The sequence below is a fragment of the Branchiostoma lanceolatum genome, chromosome 9 (genome assembly GCF_035083965.1).
Source record: "Branchiostoma lanceolatum isolate klBraLanc5 chromosome 9, klBraLanc5.hap2, whole genome shotgun sequence".
Taxonomy (NCBI): Eukaryota; Metazoa; Chordata; class Leptocardii; order Amphioxiformes; family Branchiostomatidae; genus Branchiostoma; species Branchiostoma lanceolatum.
Window position 1 is genome coordinate 12,425,305 of NC_089730.1, and position 22,050 is coordinate 12,447,354.

The 22,050-nt window shown below is 42.5% G+C and overlaps 3 protein-coding genes across 3 annotated transcripts; 1 reads left to right on the forward strand and 2 right to left on the reverse strand.

The window, feature by feature from the left end:
- Positions 1 to 264: 264 nt before the first annotated feature.
- Positions 265 to 4,345, reverse strand: LOC136442763 (galactose-3-O-sulfotransferase 2-like). Its single transcript, XM_066439708.1, has 3 exons — positions 3,051 to 4,345; positions 1,915 to 2,112; positions 265 to 1,608 (listed from the first exon to the last, which is right to left on the reverse strand). Exons 1-3 carry the CDS (start codon positions 3,080 to 3,082, stop codon positions 447 to 449), a joined length of 1,392 nt encoding a protein of 463 aa, XP_066295805.1. The 5' UTR covers positions 3,083 to 4,345; the 3' UTR covers positions 265 to 446.
- Positions 4,346 to 4,476: 131 nt separating this feature from the next.
- Positions 4,477 to 9,770, reverse strand: LOC136442762 (negative elongation factor B-like). Its single transcript, XM_066439707.1, has 8 exons — positions 8,759 to 9,770; positions 8,019 to 8,153; positions 7,631 to 7,780; positions 7,247 to 7,395; positions 6,750 to 6,852; positions 6,315 to 6,410; positions 5,500 to 5,982; positions 4,477 to 5,100 (listed from the first exon to the last, which is right to left on the reverse strand). The coding sequence occupies exons 1-8, from the start codon at positions 9,266 to 9,268 to the stop codon at positions 4,969 to 4,971; spliced, it is 1,758 nt and encodes a 585-aa protein (XP_066295804.1). The 5' UTR covers positions 9,269 to 9,770; the 3' UTR covers positions 4,477 to 4,968.
- Positions 9,771 to 10,001: 231 nt separating this feature from the next.
- On the forward strand, positions 10,002 to 18,745 carry LOC136442761 (dixin-like). The gene is made up of 4 exons (XM_066439706.1): positions 10,002 to 10,330; positions 12,656 to 12,964; positions 15,230 to 15,635; positions 16,000 to 18,745. The coding sequence occupies exons 2-4, from the start codon at positions 12,769 to 12,771 to the stop codon at positions 17,234 to 17,236; spliced, it is 1,839 nt and encodes a 612-aa protein (XP_066295803.1). The 5' UTR covers positions 10,002 to 10,330; positions 12,656 to 12,768; the 3' UTR covers positions 17,237 to 18,745.
- Positions 18,746 to 22,050: the final 3,305 nt, after the last annotated feature.

Here is a 22,050-nt window from a genome sequence, read left to right on the forward strand (position 1 = left end):
CACTTATATTAGAAGTTTGAGTCCTTCCTAAACGGTTACATCCCTAAGTGCACCTAAGTTTTGACACCCTTATGTTCCAATGCCCCCTAACTCTAACCCTAACATAAGGGTGTCGGACCGTAGGGGTGTCGGAACATGTGCTCTCTCCTGCTAAACTTGGTTATCAACTACCAGCAGATGCCACGGAAAAATTTTCCTATCATGACTATGCTGGCTTTCGGTATCTGGAAAGTCTGTGTAAAAGAGCAAAAGTAGCCATTGTGATTGATTAAGTTTGATGAAGTCAGCAGGACAGCGAATGACATGATCAAACATTTATTTACACAAATAAAATAGCCGTGATTGTTTAACTTCTGGCATATCATATACAACATCTGGCGTTTTACATAACGTTTATAATAAACTTACATTTGTTTAAAGTAAAACAAACAAACAAACAAATGTTATTAATGTTTAGTTTTCTTCATAGTTTTGTATCTTTTGCGAAACATCCGGTCCCAGAAAAACCGTTCTTGCCGTATCAAGGTGCAGAAATGGTTGTAGATGCGGATTCTTTGATTCCACCGACTCGGTCCCAGGATAAAACTTTTCGGTCTCGTTACTGTGTGGCAGTTTCTACCTATAACGGCGTTTATTCTCCTGAAATGTTGCAGTTCTAAGTCAAAATCTGGCCCTTCTCTCTTGATTTTGCTCCAAAGAATCGTTTTGAAATGTTTGTACAGCAAATAATCCGCATAATTTTCATCAATGAAATTTTGTCGTCTGTCTTCTGTGATGACGTCACGTTTTCTGTACCGCGCCCTTCTCGACCAATACAAATTGTCGTAAATAATATCCTCGAAAAGCCAGCACATGCGCCGCCGTAACAGGATCAACGATTGGTCTAAATGCTCCAGGATCATGACCAATGAGAAGTCTCGGTCAATACCACGGATGAATTTGTCAATGGCAGTTCTGTTGTCAAAATGTTCCTCAGGAAGTCCAAGATCTCTTGACATACAATTCCTGATGCAAATGTGATCTGCGAAATCTCTATCCTTGGGTGGGACATAGACACTGTTCCACTTTTTCACATCATCCAGATATGTTATCACAGGGGAGCCTTGTCCTGTTTCATTCAAAAGGCCTGGAAAGTATCTTTCCATCCGAAAGTAGTGGAATGCTGACAACAATCTAGAGACAGGCTCTCTTAGCACTGTTATAAACTTAGTGTCTTTCTTCATAAGTTGGAGAAGCTGGGTTCGGTTGTAGGTGCCGTGGTGGGCGAACATGTCCCACCGAGCTCCCCCCGGGGACGGTTCGTAGTCGTCCCGGGTGATGAGCCCGTCGTGCCCGATGGTGGGGGAGTCCCGTCCCCGGGGGAGCGCGACGTTCAGACGATGGGTGAACCCGAAGCGGAGGAAGCTTCTCTGGAGTGTAGTAGAGCCACACTTGTGCACCTTGATGAACGCGATGCTTGTGTGAGTGACGCAGCTGGACGTACCAGTGGGCCGGGCGGTTTGTACAAGAGTTTTGTGGGAATGAGTGGTGCCAGCTTCCACAGTCGTCCACGATCGCGATGTGTTGTCGACGGAGTCGTATTTCCCTCTTTGGGTGGTCTCAATGAGGCTGATGAGGGGAAAACAAAAGCAATCTGATTACATAAATTCCTGATACATATTTTGCACAGAAGAATTTTTCAATTAGTGTAATGTCCTTGGAAATATCATGATTGATGCATGGAGAGAAATTTGAGAAAACACAGTACAGCTTTGTCGTCAAAGATCCTGCCAGTGATGACATTTTCATGAACTGTGTCTCCATGCAAGGGTAAAGGCAACTGCTTATTCGTGACTGATACCAACGTGTACCTTTCTTTCCATCTCCCTATAATGTCTGCAAAAACATCGCCATCTTTTAATGTCTTTTTCTTACTTGTTCTTGGATGTCTCCTTCCCGGCCCGTCTTGGTTGACGCCATGTTACAGACCTCCACTGCAGCTGTACGGAGAAGACAGTGTACGCCAGCAGCAGTACTAGCACCACGGGCAGGGAATACTTCCACAGCCGGAACGGTCCCTTCGGACACCTGCTCAACACACATCTCTGTTGTACTGTCGGTGCAATCCTATACCTGTGGTATGGATGGAATATTACATGGTAGTTTTGAAAGCTTTATTGCAGCGTATGTATTTAGGTTATGTCCAAACCTTATCGCCTCTTGTCTTCCGTTTTTGTAAATTCTTAGCCTTCCGGGCCTTCCTTTCCAGACAACGCTAGATGCTCACAAATGAGAAAAACGACAGAAACATTCATATAGTTTACAAAGTAAACACATTGTGTCTGGAAAACATTTGTCAGTTGCGCCAATTTATTACCCAAACTGACAGTCATGTATCACAAGCGTCATCTATCGAAATGCGTCAAAATAACAGTTGACAGACGGGATACAGTCATTGACGAGAAGGCGCCATGTGTGGCCGAGTCCCCGGGCCACCGCGATCCATGGAGTCACAGAGGGCAAAGACCCTACTTAATAACTGACAAGTCGGTTAGTACTTATAAAGGATCAAATGCCAGGGATCTATTCGTAACACAACTGCAAGCCTTATACAAGAGTAAGTCTGTATACCACATATACCTTATACAAAAGGGCAGATTTGCAGGGCACTAATTGCCTGACTGCAGGATTCTGTCCCTATTCAATCGTCCGAACAAAGAAAATTGAAATTAAACATCAAAACATCTAAATATTTCACTATGTATTTTATTCTCTATTCGTGTAAGAAGCATGCATTCAAAGACTTTCCGAAACACAGATACAATTTTCCCCAATTTGCTTGGTTTAAGCCATACATTTGATGCAACGTACATGCAAGCAAGGAAAATGCAGTGGCCTTGTAAGTGGTATAAAATGGTGGTACAATTGGCACTGGACCAAGTCTGCCAGCGCAGCTTAGGGACATCCTACACCAGAAATAGCGTCATATATACGTGTCGGGCTCGCATGTTCCTGTGATTGTGGATACGTACATATCTCTACACAACATAACGTACTTTCAATCAACATACCTGCTGTTTGATTTATCGTAGACCCATCGCATGTTTTCCAGCTAGAGAGTCCCTGTTGTTGTTTCCAGACCCGCTAGCACAGCACTCTAGCTCCTGCGTAGGGTGACGTCCTTTAGGGTGATGCGTGGTGGTCTCAGGTTGGTATTTGGGCCGGCGCCTGTTCCAAGCGGACAAAACCGACAAGGGGAATGTGCGAAGCTGACATCAGAAGGCTTGAAGTCAGCAGTGCGTATTTGGCTACCGTGAAAATACCGCTACACATCGATCACGTGTTTGTTTAGGCCGTTGTATTTTTTCAGTCCTGGTTGACCCGGTTTTCGGGTGGGTTCCTAAACTGTATAGTGGGTGCCGTCGTGGGTATTGTGTTATCATGATACAAAAACTAAGCCATCTATGAAATTGTACCCTAGTAGTTATGCTTCAATACTCTAGTGCCTAGTTTTCAATAGCTGTATCTATGACACTTCTTTCCTCATATTTAAATCTGACTGCTCCAAACGCTTTGCCATGTTATCGTTAATTTACGTTTGGTTTTGTACTACATGTGGGTCAACACGTCTTTTTCACCGCACGCCTCGCTCCACCAGTCGTTTTAAACGAGGGAAAGAGCGAAAAAAACAGGACAAAACCATGCATCTGTTTGCGGTTCATTGGTACGCAGTTCACCGTGAATTACTTGCAGTTAGCGCTAATTTTAAAAGGGGTCTCTTGTTGATAAACAAGGCTCATGTTGTTTTACCTCACAGTGGGAGGGAATAGCGTGAATCTTCGGCACATACTAAGTAGCAAAGGGACAGCAGTCATGATGCGATGTCACAGCAGGATCGCAAGGTGGACGACATTTGCAGCTTGTAGGCTTCTATACCTTTTTTCTATACAGTTATAATCGTTTATAGTGGTCAACCTCCCCCAAAAATAAGGCTTCCCTAATTCGTCCATCATCAAGCTTGTTCTAATGTCATCCTTTGTGTCTATAGCAAGCTGTTTCCGAACTATAAATATGTACACAAATTGACCGCATGAGGCAACAAGTACGACAAAAATATCCGTCATGTTCCACTCCTTATCATACTGCACAGTGATTCCTTGATGCACATTTCCAGGTCCACTGTTTTCAGACAGTTAAGAAGTCGACTGTCAGGAAACGGGTACCAATCAGAAGAAGGCAACATTTTCTCCCTTCAACCTCTGCTTAGCTTGGAGAGTACCACTTTGGGCCTGGTGCCTAATGTGGCTTCACAATTTTCACATACAACATATCTCCTTTGATATTTGTAAACCATACTATCTGTAAATCATCATTTCTACAACTCACTAGCTATATTAAGAGGAGCACCATACTCCTGGTGGTCACATTGATGGGGCAAATGTTCTCTGCCTAAATGAAATACAGTATCTAGAAATTAGGAATTATATGTACATGGACTCTAGATAAATGAAGCCTTTATTCTAATAAACCAGCTGAATACAAGAATCTTCCATTTGCAAGAGATTAACCAGAAATAACTCCTGGAGTACATACTAATACATAATGTTGCACTTCTTCCCATATCAACATTCATGCTACTTTCTCCTTTTTAAGGTCAATTTTCAAATGCACATTTTGCATTGTCCTTGTCAAATAAACAACACTACTACTATTGTTTCTGTTTTGACCCCACATATTCTGTGTGCATATACTCTTACAATGTATGTAAAGCTGTAGCTTACCATTCCTGCACAGCTAGAATTATTACATATTTGGCCCCTACACCATCCAAAGGGATTCAAGGTTTCACCTTACTTTGCACAGGAACGATAAACAGCACAAAGATCAACAGAATTGCAAAGCTGTAACAAAAGCTAATGGCACTTTGCAAGAAACATTACACTTTAGGTGTGTTACAGAGGTGCTAGCTGCACATAGGTGAATTGATTACTATAGAGGAGCCGGGGTTGGTACACTCATGAGAGGAGACTCCAGGGCTGGGGAGTCGTGTGCAGGACTGGGGGTGTAGGAGTTGATTTTGTCAGCCAAGGCACTGAACTGCTTGTGTACTGCCTCTGAGTGCTGAAAAAGAAACAATTGAAACAGGGTTAGGGAATAGTTAGGTACTGGTGCCATTCTTGCAACTACATACACATGCTTTACTTGCAAGAATACATTATAGCTAGAATTTGCAAGGTGTACAACAAAACAAAGTTTGATTTATGTAGCTCCGCCTACCACTACAGAAGACACAGAAAAACAAAGAACATAACTTTGAATGTTACTTGACATGACTTTAATTTATCAAGATACCATACTTTTATACTTCACAACAAGGGGAAATTTGTCAATATTTCATGAATACAATAGTCTTTAATTCAGTTTAGATTAAATAACTTATGCATTTATACATCACAAACATTTTATTGGCCTGTCTTTGCTAGGAAAGATTAGTACAACAGTACAGAACATTGAGGTCACCTCTTTTGTTGGTTCCAGTTGTGTCTGTAGTTTGGCCAGCCTGGAGGTGGGCAGTTTGGGATGGAGGAACCACAGCAGTCTCAGAAGGTGTCTGCGCACTCCTTCTCTCGACGCCACCACCAGGAAAAAGTTATCAAACACTGCACCACACAAATCTTCTGCTGAAAACTCCTCCGCCATGCTGATCAGTAGAGACACCAGCAGGTGGACGAACGGGTCTTCTAAGGACAAGTCATTGTGAGTGTCTGTCATCTTTGGTATGATGTGCATGATGGCGTCCTTGTTGCGGTGCTTGGTGACGTTGTACAGGTAATAGAGCGTGAGGATGGCAGCGATGCCATGCTGGCGGATGGACTTGGCAAAGGTTTTTGGAATCGAGCTGTTTTTGTGGTTGTCTGAGAGTTTTTTGGCCACGAGTCGGACTTGGTCCTCCACCATGAGTCCCATCAGAGCGGGAAGGAACTTGGTGATGACTTCATTGTCCTGTCAGAAACAAAACACAAACTCAGTCACTGACAAAAGACAGTGGCTGCTGTCTAAAACATCTCTGACAGTTTCCAAGACTTATCCAGATGCTTGAGTAACTGTTACTGTCTGAATATAGTTAGAGAGCATTAAGTATCTCTCTAAGTATCTCACCCTGTATGTTCAACCTTCTTCAATGTACAAAAAAACAAGCTTTGATTTTAAATTCATAACATGGTACAGAACACCAACAGGTTCAAAACTGCAATAAAGAGTTCTAGACTTTATAATAGATGCTTGGTTTTTGAGAATAGTTTCCCCATCTAAAGCTACACAACAGTTCTACTTACAGGCTTAGGTTCCTTGAAGACTTGACTGTCGATCATTTCCCAGGCACCCAGGCCGAGGGACAACATACGCAGCAGCAGAGACAACTCTGGGCTATCCTGGATGGGGATAAATATCCACACGGATATCAATATACTAACACTTCTTATCACAAAGGCTAGAAAATAAATACTATTCTAATATGCTTTTCTTTGACATGACAAGGTTTAAAGGATTTTGCAGAGCCAGGCTTTTCTTACTTTTTTTGCATTGGGCAAACGCATTGACCCTTGACTAGGGTAATATCTGTACTGACTGACGGAATGACATTAAGTAACAGCATAGAAAAGACAAATTTACCAAAACAAAACTTGCCAGTACGTGAAGAACCATTCAGCTTTGGCTACCCTACAGTACATATTTGTGTTATTGAGTGAACATCTGTGTCCTCTCCTTACCCTAGGTAGTGACTCCTGTGCCACCAGGTGCTGTAGCACCTTCAGACTGCTGGAGGCTACAGTGTTCACAGCATACGGGTCACACAGGATCATGGACAGGTCACTGTGGAGAGGGAGGGGGAGAGTTTGAGGTTAGGAGTACTGAGTGCTTTGGCTGATAACTTGAAAAACTAGTACCTGGTGAGCATGGTAAATGATGTCTTTATCATGTGAGCTTTCTTTCCGTGACTTACAGTAAAAACTGTCCAGGGAGACCACTCAGGGGATCGATAAAGTCTTGCCTATGTGGGCAGGTGATCACTATAGACAGGATTCTTAATGCTTGTGTCAATGGGGAAAATTGTCTAACTAGTAGTTATAAGGGACCAGCAGAAGTGTCCTTATGGAGAGATACGTGTAGGTTATCATACAGCATAATAAAGGTGTCACTGCACATCTAGTACCATTCAACAAAGCCCTAGTACATCCCAAAGTACAGACTGAATCTTGGATCTTACCCCAGAACCTGCTCCTGACCTCTCTTCACCCCATCCAGAAACCCTTGCAGTTCTCGCGCCCGCTTTGCATCGATGAAGCGTTCTCGGATGCAGGCGTCCAGACACCAGGTGAACTTGTGACAGGGGTCAACGGAACAGATCTCATGGACCTGCAACAAATGGAAAACGATTGATTGTAATTTGTAAACAACTTTTACGATGAAAAAAAATTCTATCTTTAGAATATGGCATATAGCAATGCCCAGTATACTCTGCAATCCTATCTATTTTCCTGCAAAATATCAAGTAAGCTCTGTATCCTTTGCTAAAATGTTAAAATTCATATAGCAATACAGTCTTCAATCTGCAACCCTGAATCTTCCACAGCTATGAAGATGTCCGTACCTCTGTGTCGTGTAGCGCCATAAGCAGTTCCGCTCTCAGCGTACAGTAGTGAACGTTCCTGGTACGTAAGAACAGCGTCCGCAGGAACTGTAGCACCATGTCGTACAGCTTCACGTCCCTGCCTATCATGTGCATCAGCTTCTGAACTACCTGGAAGTAAAGAAGTGAGGAAAATACTAATGTACATACGTAGCAGTGTCTGGTTTACAATTTTTCACTGGCACAGCTGTACCATAAAGGCAATGCTCTAAATCATTTAGACTCAGTTTCACTCACTCATGCACTCTCTCTATCTGGTTCATCATCTGTTTTTTTTTTTTTCATTAATATTAGCTTTTCATAGAACAGGTCCATGGCACGCTAGAGGTTTATAAGTCTGAGTGCTTACCTCCCCCTGTCTGCGAGACTTTGGTGCCGGTGTGAAGAAGTTGTTGGAGTTGACAGGTTCCAGACTGAACAGTAGTGTGTCCTTCTCCTTTATGTACTGACTCAACAATGGGGATACCTCATCTCCAAATAGGGACTGGAAAACATGGTACAATCCAGAAATGATATACTTACAGTAAATAAACAAATATTAGTTATAATACATAACATGTAGTCTGTATAACGCAAACTCCAGCTGTCTGGGGGTTTCTCTCCCCTCCCCGCGGAGTTGGGTTGCGAGGTGGTTACAGGGCCGCGAGCGGTCACAAGAGGCTTGATTGAATTCAGGCTACATAACATGTAGTAGAGACTGCATGTGAATGTTGAATGAAAAATCTGTGTCTTACATTTAGCACTATGTGGTGCATATTAGATTACATAGCGCATATTACATTGTCACACTCTCTTGTCAATGTCTACAATCTACATGCAATCCACATACAAGAATGGATGTAGACAGACATCTTACCAATATGTCATTCCAATTCCCTACTTTTAACCCTCTCCCAGCTGCCTAACCCCATAATCAATAAAGAATTGGTAAGCAAACGGCTACATCAGTGTAGCATGGGTGCCATTCGATTTACTTCAGGGGCTCCTGTACTCACTTCCCTAGAAGAGAATAGGAGCCCCGGAAGTAAATTGGATGTCACCCAGGCTAACTGTAGTGAGTTAAAGGTTGAAACAACAGGTGATCTCTACCTGGTTATTTCTCCAGATCTGTCTCTTGACCTCTGTGGCGCTCTCCTTGTACAGGTTTGGGTCTTCTAGTAACTTCTTCAGGTAGTCTTCCGGGATGTTGTTGATGTGCTTCATCACGTGCATCACCACTGGTCGCAGCGTCGGGTTCTTAATTGTCAGGAAACACTTCTCCAGCATCGCCTCCAGCTTCGCTTTACTCTCCGTGTCCGTGTCTTTCTCCGACACAAGGCTGGAGACCTGCTGCATGAGCCGGTCCTTCAGTCTCTCCACCATGGAGCCGTGGAAGTCAAACCGGTTCACGCTGTGGAGATCCAGTAACGGCAGCGCCGGTTTCAGGGACGGCAGGAGGATGCTGTTCTCATCCTGGAATTCCTGGATCGCTCGGATCGGATCTGTGCACGTGGAGAGAGCCTCTCGCAACTGTTCGCCGCCGGGAATGCCGAGGTCGGTCAGTCCCGTAGTAGTACCCCCTGCTTGTACCACAGCCTCAGTAGACTTTTTCTCAGCCATGGTGCTTATTTACAACAAAGTTGCTTTGAAGTTTGTAGGGATTGCAATTTGCGAATAGTGTTTTCACAATGAACAGTGCAGTTCAGAGTGTTGACATTTTGCCCATAACATTAGCACTAACGTTACCTCGATCGAGATAAAATGTGCAAGGAATGTGAAAAATCAAATTTTCTTCAGTTAAGACACAATCAGACGAGGTTTACATGTAATAACACTTCATATCAATGGCAGGCCTGCAGTACCCCCAAGATAAGCATGGCGGCTTTCCATATGACAAAGATTCACGTCTCGAGCCTCAGCAAAATAAAGTATGTTCCGCAGGAAAATGGATATTAATAAGAGTGAAACTTGCCCTGTCTAACCTTGAATACTTCTGCCACAATAAGATCTGTGAGAGATTGACCAACGTTTTCTCCTGAAGGGGAAAATTGTCCAAAACCTCGGCAGCAGTCGTAGGGGCAACTGCTCCCTCTTCAAGATGGCCGCCATGGGCAAACGAGCGAAGGGCGCATGCCTATAAAGTTGGTCTCAGGAAACATAGCGTACGATTTGCACATTTCATCCCTCTGACAACACATTTGGATTTCTGAACACATAGACCTCTAAGATATCATGATTATGTAACAAAAAATATCTAAAACACTTTAAATTTTATAACATAATAAATCTACAACTTGTATTTACTCACAACCTCATGTTTTTGGAATCTATAATTGTTATCGAAAGGTGACACAAATGCGTAGCTTAATAATCGTACCGACACCAAAATTCAAAAGGGAGGAGTGACTGCCATCAAGTGTCAGTTGTTTTGATGTTTGCTCTTTCTCCAGCTGGATAAATTGCCGACTTAAGGACTCTTATCACCTCTAATTAACTGCCGGACACGCAAGGAAAAACCCGGGTCTACAAAGGTTCGGCGAGGACCCGAAAAAATGTCGCTGTTTTTGGTCAAGGCAAGCGTGTCAAGTTGTCAAGAGCAACGGATCTTACGTCCGACATGTTCTCGGCAAATTCCTGATTTGCAACCCTGAAGCTTTTCGTGGTTTCAAGTTTGTTTTTAAGGTGAGTCCAGGTTGTTGTTTTGTGGCATCGCTGCTATCTGACACGCTGTAAATAATGGCTGGGATTGATCCAAGCGACGTGGACGTCAGAGCCACTTGGGCTGTGCTTCCAAGCATGGGCGTTTGCAGAAATTTACGTTTTTGTGCATGTAACGTTCAACATGTCGAAACTCTAACATGCGTTAACCCGTGTACAGGGCTGCTGAAAGCTTCCTTCACCCAACGGCATTCCTTCCGTACGTTACAATAAGTCACCAGTTGTAAAACACAACAAGTGCGCAGTTGACAGGGCTTCTACACTTGATGGCAATTAGTGCTGTAATAATTCTGGTGCCATGACACTGGGTTGATAGGAGGGTAACAACATGAATATGTACACTCAGACGTACTTGAACCCTGTGTTTGGCCTCATACATGCAGTTAACACATGCATTGTGTCCTAATACTAATAATGATGGTGTGTCTATTACACTGAAAGCTGGATTTATGTTTGAAACTCTAAGTATGGCAACATATTTTCCCAGAGTTTGTCATTAGAATTATGATATTGGCATATCATCCTCATTTGTTGTGCAATAAACTTTACTACTTACTACTTACTAGTTTGAATCATTTTTGCCTTCTCTCATTGTGACCAAAGAATGATGGTGAGCTTTGTATTTTACAGTTGCTGATGTGGCAAAAATGCCAATTCCTCACTTTTGCCTTTGTCGTACGTTACATCCAGGGTGAACATACGACAAGGTCGTACGGGCCATAAAAATGCCTGATGTATGTCGTGGGGGACCCTTTCACACCCAGGAAAAAAGTCAATGTACGTCGTTATCACACGTCATTGTCATAAGTCCAGAAAATTTTCCCAGTGTGTATCGGGTCTAACTTACAGAAATCAAACAACATCCTGAATCCATGACTGAGTACAGGAAAGCTGCTGTGGCAGGAAGAGCTTCTTGTGACTGGGTCACCAACGTCCTGTTGAAGGCACACAAGATGTATTGTTGCACAGCCAATCTGTATTCATGGCATGAAGCTAGGGAGATTTTCCAGACGATCATTATCAATGGAAATTATACTTAACTCCTTTTTATCCTCAGTTAATGTGTAGTATTAGAGTTGCGTTTGTGGATGATGTAGGGAATTTATCCCTTGAACTTTTTATGGTACATAGAGGGACACTCAGTTTCTATTGAGAAAGCTGAAGAAGATACCATATTTTTCTGGTCCAAAAATAGAACTGGAAATACTGTCAAATAGGATTTCCCAGTGCTCAGTAAGATATGAAATTTTACTTACTGCTCTCTGGATAGCCATTGAATTTATGTTCGAAATTTATGTTTGAAAACAGCCTGCATGTTTTTTTTGTATAGCAGCTCTACTGGGATGCTTGCCTATGAATTATTAACAAAAAAGGACCAATTTCAAACTCATGTCTAATTCTAACCAATTATCCCTGAAACATGTAACACCAGACATACGCACAATATTTTACTGGAATCAAGAAGTTAATCTTGCATAATGCATTGCATGGTAGTTAGTATATCTTATGTAACATTCAGTTGATGTCAATGTCTTTGACTATGTGCACGTGTGTGTGGACTGATGCGTCAGCACAGTTCCTTTGTCTGAGTCTCAGAGGAATCCTTTGTCCCAGCACCAGCGCACGTTACTGTACTGTAGTTGTGTTGTAATGTGTGTAGTCATGTCTGTTTTCCCAATTACAGTAAGTGCTTCAGCAGCTTTAGATATGAGCTATGCAGTCCTAATGGATACAAAAGAAAGCAAGAATAGATATATTCTTACAGTACACATATACAGTAAAATGTTTTTATTTCAGCATTTTTGAAGTGACCAAATATTGCCGTTGCAATATACATGTACATTGTCTGAATCTGAATTTTCTGAGTTTTTATTTTGAATCACTTCAATTGTACCACAAGATTTGAGCTTTAGAACCTTTGATCACTCGTGGTGAATGGAAGACTCACTGAATGACAGACATGTCACGTGACATCAAGGTTAGCACTTAGCATACCTTTTGCAGCCTAAGGCTGTAATGTATTGTGCAGCCTGATTCAGTGAGGTCAAGTCAATTGCTTAGAAGTCCTGGTAACACCCTGCATACACGTGGACATCCAACATTTTTCTGTCACTGCTGAATTCAATGGATGAATACAGACAGTCTGGCAAGAGGCCAAAATAGCATGGCCAAAGCTACAGATGAAGGGCCATTTTGTTGGAGAACTGATCTTAGCTTTCTCCTTGTGTATCTTAAGTTTTCACTGTTCTGAGACAATGGCAAATGAGAATTCTGTGTCATCTTTTACAGACAGTAGACAGAGGACGTCCAATGTCTGCTGCTTCTGTCATAAACAAGGGGCCCAGCATGTACTGGTGAAAGAAGTCTCAAAGAGAGAAGCACAGCCCCAGTCAACCTTAATCATGGCAGAAGGACCCGGCGCTCAGCGCGGCCAGGCGGAGTCGCAGTCGTGGGCTGAGTGGACGGAACAGCTCCAGGCCTACGTGGCCTGGGTCAACTCGCAGCTGAAGAAGCGCGCGGGATGTCGTATCGTGTCGGACCTGCGGCGAGACATGCAGGACGGAGTGGCGTTCGCACAACTCGTGGAGATTCTGTCAGGTGAGTTCTTTGTTGTTGATTGGTTGTATTTGTTATTGTGTCATGATGTCAAAGTATAGATAGGTCAGAAGTAATTTTTAGGATGACAACTACCACTTTGTGGAAAGCATTCTTCCCTGTATACTTCGCAAGGATGTGTGAATTGCTTTCTTCCCAGCCCTCTGACCTATTAATAAAGATGTTACAAATAATGGTAAAAAATGGTAGGAAATTGTAAATAATGGTAAAGATGGTAGAATGCTGTTACCATTATTTAGAAACTGTTAGAAATATCATATTCCATATGATGAAAGTTTTAGAAAACTGGAGAAATATCTATAAAGTTGAAATCACATTCAAAATATTTCTAAAGTATGAAATATCTCACACAAATAATTACAACAGATTGAAAACATTTGTGAATTAGGATAATAACAACCCTCTTGGTGACTTGGAATGGACTCTACATCATGTATTTGTTATTGTGTCATGATGTCAAATTATAGATAGGTCAGAAGTAATTGCTAGGATGACAACTACCACTTTGTCAAACAGAACATGTTTCCGAATACTTGTAATTGTACATGCTAAAGTGCTTTTACAGCTTCCAGAATATATAATCAGTGTCCGTTCCACCTTTAATACATAAGATAATCAGTGTGTAAATTGAAAGGTCCAAAGATCAAGAATTAGTAAGGTATGTGAGATAACTGCCTTATCCTTTGTTTGATCACTCTACCCTATTAGTAAGGCTCTTTGAAATTGTTGGCTAATTGAACTTAATGAAGTCAGTAAAAGGATTATCAGTTATAGTTGGCAGAGCGTGTCATTATGCCCAAGGGTAAGGAGGTCAAGAAATGTTATGTACAATGTATGTCTCAACATACTTATTGGGTTCTATCAACTTATAGTTCAGGTCGATAATTATCAGGATTTGATCTTCAATGATGTTTACATGTACATGTAGTTTTGTATCTATTTACTCACTCAGACTGTGAAACAGCATTGGAAAGAAGGCAACACAATTTCTTATTTGTTATAAATATATGAAAACTCCAACCTTAACAGGCAACACAGGTGATTTGTTAAGTGTTAATGTTATGATTTAAACGTATACACTACATTATGTTAGTCTTGTTCTTAATAAGTGTTGCCTTTGTTCAAGTAAACTCTCTAGCCTACAACTAGAAATCTATGCAGTCTTCTAGCCTGTAACAGTGGTTGCCTAGTAGCCCTTTATTTTTGCTATAATGACCCAAAATTACTTTAGTGTACCACCCGGGTTGCTTGGTATATTTCAGTCGCTTACTCCAGAAAGGAAACAAAGGGAAACACTGACAGACATGTCTTCATTATTTACAGTTCCTTGTGTCATGGTAAAAAGCTGGAGAACAGTTTATAAAGCTAAGACACCAAGAACTATTCATGTCAAGGTTACAATTATTCCTATAGGGCTCTTTGAAACACACTGACAGGTCCCACCCCCTAGGTTGCTATTGTTAGCGGCCTGGTTGTATCAAAATGTCAGGCATATCAAATGAAACTGCTATCAATGGTCACGTCATGGCTGACAACTCTGCATGGCGAGGGAAAGGATGGCATTATGTTGCTGAATGTCAGGGATTAGCCCGCTGAATGCTGAATGGGAGGCTGCGAATGTGATACCTTTTGTTTGAGGGATTGGTGTGTGTCTGCTTATACATGTAAGGTATTTGTAGAGGAACACCATGTGGGGGGAGTGGCTGTGATACCTTTTGTTGATGGGATAGGTGTAGAGTGTGTGAACATGTATGGTATTACGTATAACCTTACTATAAGGTCTGCATCAATGGGAAGTGCAGTGATTGTGGCAGCTATTGTTAGCTGCCACTTTCATAGATAATGGTATGCAACAAGTATGTAAGGAAGCTGCACTTTCATGAAATGGCACAGTCAAATGCATGTAGTTCTTGCCTTCCAAACATATCAACAGCAAGTGCCCAGTAAATTTATATTTCATAATGGGATTGCCCATGACAAATGTTGAATTAACTTGAAATGTATGGTGTTGTACAAATTTGCATTCACCTGCAACATGTGTTTGGAATAGGTCACAAGTATCTGAATATACAATCTCGACGTAGAATTCAACAATGTTTTGTATTTCAACTTTTGTGACTTTCTTTTAACACACTCTGAGTATGTTCCTTAATCTAACCTCTACACACTATTTCATCTTTTTTTCATTGTACCTTGCAAACAGTTGCCCCTTTCCAGAAATAAATGCTATTTCCTATTTCCTCCCAGGTGAGACCCTCCCCCACGTGGACTACTCCCCTAACAGCCTGGGCTCCATGAAACAGAACGTGGAGATCGTCCTGCAGTTCATGCAGACCCACCGCATCCGCATGCACCAGACCTCCGCCAAGGACATCGTGGAGGGGAACCTGAAGGCCGTGATGAGACTCATCCTGGCGCTGGCAGCGTACTTCAAACCCAGTAGCGTGAAGTCTTCAGCGCAGCAGTACTCGCGGTCCCAGCAGAGGAACACGTCCATAGCGGCTGCTGCTGGCGCCGCCGCGGCGTTGGCGGATGCTCGGAAGGACGCGGCGAGCGCCGGTCGGCAGTACCACAGTAGGAGGGAACCACGGCACCACGGTGATGTGGGACGCCACAGGTCGCCTGCCTCCACACCTGACAGACAGCCTCCAAGGTTAGTTGTTTGTGAATTGAATAGATTCTGATGTTTAAGACTAATGCATACATGATTTGAAAGATTGTCATACTCGTCAAACCATAGAACTGGTACATGTATATACAACAATAACAGAAAAACATTGCTTATCTATACCAGTAAATATGATTTGAAACATGAAGACAAGTCAGTGTGTGGAAAGAAAGAGGGACTTTAGTCCAACATAAAATTTTGAATCCTGTAACATTAGACCATGATATTTTCAGAGATTTTCTACATGAAATTTGTTTGTGCTGAACTTGTTTTTCCAATGATCCTTCATTGAAAAGCAATTTGAATGCTTTCTCTGATTTCAAAATGTCAACATGCTTTCTCTCCCCAGGTATGAAGACTTGGTCAGATCGCCTCCTGCCAGTATGTCCCCTCAGTCAAGGCCCCCTACCCTGGAGCCTGATGTGCTTCCCCGTCGGGACTCAGACAGCACCCAGGGGCTGAGCTCTGGTGACGAGGGTAGCAGAGCCTCCTGGCAGGACTTACTGGAACAGCACCTTGACCTAGAGAGCCAGATGGAAGAGGCAAAAGAAACTGTTGCTAAACTGCAGCACTTACTCCTCGAGGGGGATGAAGAGGGGGAGGGGGTGGGACAAATGTTGGAGGGGGTGAACCCTGAGGAACATGTGGTGCTCCTACAGAGTAGATTGGATCAGAGAGAAGTGGAGTGTGATCACCTGAGGAAGGACCTCTCCCGTGCCAAACAGGAAAACATGAACTTGCACGGGACGAAGGTAGGGCTTCAGTCACGGCTCGCGGAACAGGACAATTCCCTACTGGAGATGAAGAACGAGCTGTTGAGGCTGGGGTTCGTCATGGAGCAGTTTGAGGCAGACAAGGCGGAGTTACAGCGGAAGGTTGACGAGAAGAACAAAATGTTGACAGACCTTCGGAGACAGTTGACAGAAAAGGACAGACAGTTGGACGAACAGCAAGCTAAGCTGGAGGAGGCAGAACGTAAACTTACGCAGGCAAATTCGAGTAAAGCGAAGGATAATGTCTCCAGTCCTGTGTATAACGGTGTGCCAGCAGCCCTCCCCCCTGGGGAGGAACTACAGGTTGTACGGGAGGCGTTGCGAGGTTTACGCTCATGTTTCCAGGTCAACAACCCACAGCACCACACCATAGACACACTGGAGCAGAGCATAGCGACTCTCATGGAGAGACTTCGATTTCTGGAGTCTCAGAGACTCATAGCGAACCAGAAGGAGAGCCTGGCCAACAGGATGAAACCTGCGTCACCCAAACCGCAAGATGTTGCACTGTCACCGACATCACGGCAGCGTAGCAACGGCGTGGAGACTAACGGTTCAACACAAGGGACCAAAATTCTGTACTTCACGGAAAAGACGGTCACTCCTTTCATGACTTCAATAAGTAAAAAGCTAGGAGACATTACACTCAGAGACTTTAAGGAAGTGTTTGACAGACAAGGGAGCTTCAGGTTCCACTTCAAGGCACTGGACCCAGAGTTTGGAACAGTGAAGGAAGAAGTGTGCCAGGATGAGGACATCATCCCTGGGTGGGAGGGTAAGATTGTAGCCTGGATAGAGGAGGTGAGGCCATGATACATAGGGAGTAAGTGCAGTGAATGGAGCAGCTTCTCTTGGTAACAAAGTGAAAACAATTTTCTACATTTGATAACAAACATTGTTGTACACACTTGAAGTTTCCAAAAGTTTGTATCCAGGAAATTGATATCAGTCGCTGTAACATCTTTCAGGTTTTTTTATATTTGTAAAGTCGAAGACACGTTTTTACTGTGTATATTTAGCATGATTTGTGATGTACATATTTGTTTTTATCAATGATTAGATAAAGATTATGACTAATGGACCTGTGATGTTTTGAGTCTTTCACGTAATAGTGTCTAGCCATGGTGCTGCCTGTTATGACAAACAATAACAGGATCATAATGCAATTTGTTCCATCCAAAAATCATATTTGAAATTCGTTGCATGTATATGCCAGCTCTGAAAGGGATGTTGTATGCAACATTTGGAGTGCCAAATTGTTTTTTGAATTTGTATTTTGTCTACTTGCAAAGTGTGGACATCCCGTTTTTATCTCATGTGTAGCTTCTGAAGAGAACAGTAGTGCCTGGCTGAATAACATACTTCTTTACTAAATTTCATCAGGTTAGGAGAGCCCCCTATCAGGTCTGATCAAAATTGCAGTTAACTTTAGTTGTGAGCCAGCAAAGACATTGACATCATGATCACATGTTTGTCATGAAGACCTTAGTACCCAAGAAGTCCAGAGAACTGAACTCAATGTATTGTGACTACATTTAATCTGTAACCCAGCACTACAAAGCTGTTGTAAACTATGTGCACCATGTTTTATATGTGCAGTAGGGTAAACCTGAAGCTACAAGCAACTGTTATGAATTCTGTATAATTTTTCTCTTTTTAGAATGTGTATCAGCATTATATGGATTTTGTAAATTTTCAGACCTAAAAAGTTCTATTAGATATTTTGATACAAGATTTTCAACTTGTTAAAAAAAGTTGACCTGTTGTCAAATCAACATACAGTTATCAATGATAAGTCCACAAGATTGTGCAGCAGTTTATGTATTGAAGACTACAAACACCCAGTCCTGTCAAAATCACCTGCATCTAGTTCTACTGACCTGCAGGCTGGGGTATGTTGCTTTGCGCTAATGTAGAGTTGTCTATTCTTTATATGAAATATACACAGTGGAATACATTGGACAAGTCTTGTACAGTCCCAAAGCTTTTTTTGAGGGGAGGTGGATGGATATGTTGCTGTCAAAGCTCTACAATCTGCACTGCCTTGTGGATTTACATTGAAACTTGCATTTAGAAATTGTAATCCTTACCTCTAATGTATGCAGAACAGTGCCCAATAATGATTGTTCTTTTTGTATATTTTGTGAGATCACAAGTCAAGATTATTTTTGTAAAGAAAAGATACTGTAGTTTTAGCTGCTTATTACATTAGAATTGTACGCTTAGCTGTAGTCATTCAGTACAGCCAGAATAGTTCAGGACTACCTGTGTACACTGTGCACGTTTGTCACGTAAATAAACACATCTCTCTGCTTACTTAAACATGCATTTCGTGCATTCTGATTTTGATGCAGTATTTATTCCAATGAATAGTTTCAGGACAGACTCCAAAACATTGTGGAACAGAAATGTAAGAGATGAGACTGAAATAGCTCACAAGACAGTTGACAGAGAGAAGTCAAAGCAATTGTTCCCCTGAATTTAAAAGATGTAACCAACTTTTCCCTCCCATCCTTATCATAGTCCGTCTCCTTATTGACATAGATACTTGTATGTTTTGAATTATATTCATACGCACACATTTGATGAAAACTAAGGTAAGTTGAAACAAGGTCAGACGTTAAATTTCTCAACACAGGTGAGATGATAAACTAATTACTGTTGACATAACCAGGTCCTGTATGAAACGTGCCTTCTCAGAAGACATAGCGTTTGTCCATAGGGAACAACGGCGCCTTGTAGTCACGTAACCGACTGTTCCCCACCGCTGCGATCCGACAGGTGAGACTACCGAGGTGTACCGAACCGCGACGACGGCAGACCCGATCTTACACGACGACTGTCGAGAATTACCGAGCCGTGAACACGGTTCGGCCGAGCGCGAAACACGACCTTTCGAGCCCCGCCCATGGTCCAGGTGTTTCCCGCATCAATACGCGCCACTTCATCTCTGACAAGTTCTTTGACGTGCAAGTCTGGGCTGTTGCATTTTCACTCCATGTCACCGTGACCCTTAACCTCCCTGTGGAAAAACGTCCTTGTTATTTCCTAGATGATTTATTCCATGTGTTGTTCAGCATACGGGTACATTAAACCTTTAAGAGTATCTGATGTGAAAATCAATAATACACAAACGTAGACTGTACGACAAAAGCCAGACGGAATTTCTCCTAGAAGGTTAGCTGACTAATGGCCATTTGTACTTGTCAGTTTAATTGTTTATTTGTTTAGTTTATTTACTTTACCTGCTATTTACACTTAGGCCGATGACCTGTCCTTGGTTGTTCCAAGGAGGTTCTTGTAGGAACAACATATATGGTACCCAATTATAAGGTCAAAGAAAATATCGGACTACATACGATAAAAATCTAATAAGTAAAGTAAACACTTTATGGCAGGCTTTCTAAAATGTATTTGATATCTAAAGAGGAGGTACTTTTGACATTTGCGTTCAGTCGTCACACAGTCTACTGCTGCCCGTTGGCCGTACTGTAGCCCGCAGTAGCCTTCACTGGCAGGCTCGATGGTGAGCATTTTGATGCCGTCTTAGATGCATATGCAGGCCCTCTTAGATGATGGCGTGATGTTGTTTTTTCAAGTTCTTTATCGTTATATCGTGTACTCTAGCCGGCCAGTATTATATGAAATGAAAGCTACCGGAACATGATAAAAATCAGCAATGAGTGTATAGCCGTCGGAAGAGCGGTGGTATACTAAAAACCACGCCACGAAGCCTGCTCTGGAGGCTAGACCATTCCGACCAGATGCCTGCCGTCAAACGTACCCGCAGCTGTCCGCCGTGTCCGTGCGAACATGGCACTTTGTACACACGCCGTGTCCAAACAACACGTCTCAACAGCCTCACCCTTACCACCCACGTGCACGGGACCAGACAGGTGCTTCTTAACGAGTTCTCACTCAGAGCTGTTCATTTTCGTCAGCTTAAATCATATGACTGACAATTTCGTCATTCCCCATTTACTAGTACCTTATTTACAGGGGTCTACGCCTGCGCATGTGAACTTTCCAACATGCGCATTCTTTCTCGATCTTTAATTTTCTAAGCTTATCTGTAGCTGTGTACAACCTACTATGAATATCTTCCAAGTTGTTTACTTTGTTTACAAAAGGGCAGACAACATTTGTCATCCCCCAATATTGTTTATACGTCCCCACATTTACTTCGATCTCTTTTAATCTTCTACAAATCCCGTGCGTTTGTTTACAACCGCTCCTGTTGTTGAAGAGGCTATCGGATGCAGGCACTCTACGTTAAATCTCCTGCATGTAAGCATTGCGAATTCGTGTGTAATCCTGCCTTGTAAACAACCATATGGTTGCTGCCTTCTGTAGTGTGTTGTTGTGCACCTGTTCGCTCGCGACGACTACTGGGAACCAAACTTTGGACTTTAACTTCTACATGGTACGCATATCATTAACGGCGATCTTTGTACTACTTGAAATGCTGTCTACGTTAAGCATTAGCACACAAATCAATTAAATATGGACCTTGTAACAACACTTCAAGTTGTCATTATGATCTTTCTCAGTTGTCTTTGCCTGTGGCAAAGAAAATATACATACACTCACAACACGAACTTATACAATTTATAACTTTGTCAAACTGCTGTGGGAAAATTCTTCAACCGCTCATGGTGACACGTTTTCGATCGCCTTATTATAAAAATCGATGCTCTAAAATGGCGTTATTGTTACGTTGGATTTAATCCAACGTAACTTAACGGATAATCCATCTCTTGTGTTGAAAATGGGAGCTGGGGCCGATCAAGAAATCGATATGTACATGTATCGCTACGGAAAATCGTTTCAAATCGTCCTTGCAGCGATCTGAAAACATCCGCTTCGGTAGCGAAACCCCTCGGTATGGCAAAACAGAGCCTTCACAATATTGGAGCAATGTCTACCAGGTTCAGCATGTACAGTTTGTATTGTATAGTCCATAGTGTATTGCCCCAAGTGTGGTTGACCGTTGACCTCGCCTGATATAATTCCAAACGGACTGATATTGTCCGATAACATCCCCAATGCAAGATGCAGGGTATCCCGTATAGTATTGTCCGATATTGCCAGCTTATCTGCAAGCAGGTCTTGGGAGGAAGACCGAACGTTTTGACTGTTCTTGTCAGCTTTTGACAGGTGGTCCTTTCAAAAGATAAGAAGAACGAGTCTGTCAAAAACAATACGATCTTCGCTGCCAATATCTGCTTGAAGATAACACACTGCCCACGGCCGGATGACCTCACACTGTATTGCCAACAACACAGGTTTACTCTGCCTGATAACACATACCGTACACCAGACAAGCCGCTGACGTGATCTGATATCGGACACTTCCCCATGACACACATATTACAAGCTGCAAAATCCACATAGGTTAATCTCCAAGCAGACAATGGGCTGTATCATCTTCCTGCTGTCCCGTTTTTTTTCACGGCTGACAGTTTTATTACCCTCTGCATCATCGGCTAAACTTCGTAGGGAAAATGTTACAATTCCCCCTCCCCAACATTTTGTCCAAGACTATGCAGAGATCTAGCTGTCCATTCCCCTGGTATTTCATTGACCGACGTATTTGGCGCTATGTCACTGACCGGGATGGTCCAACA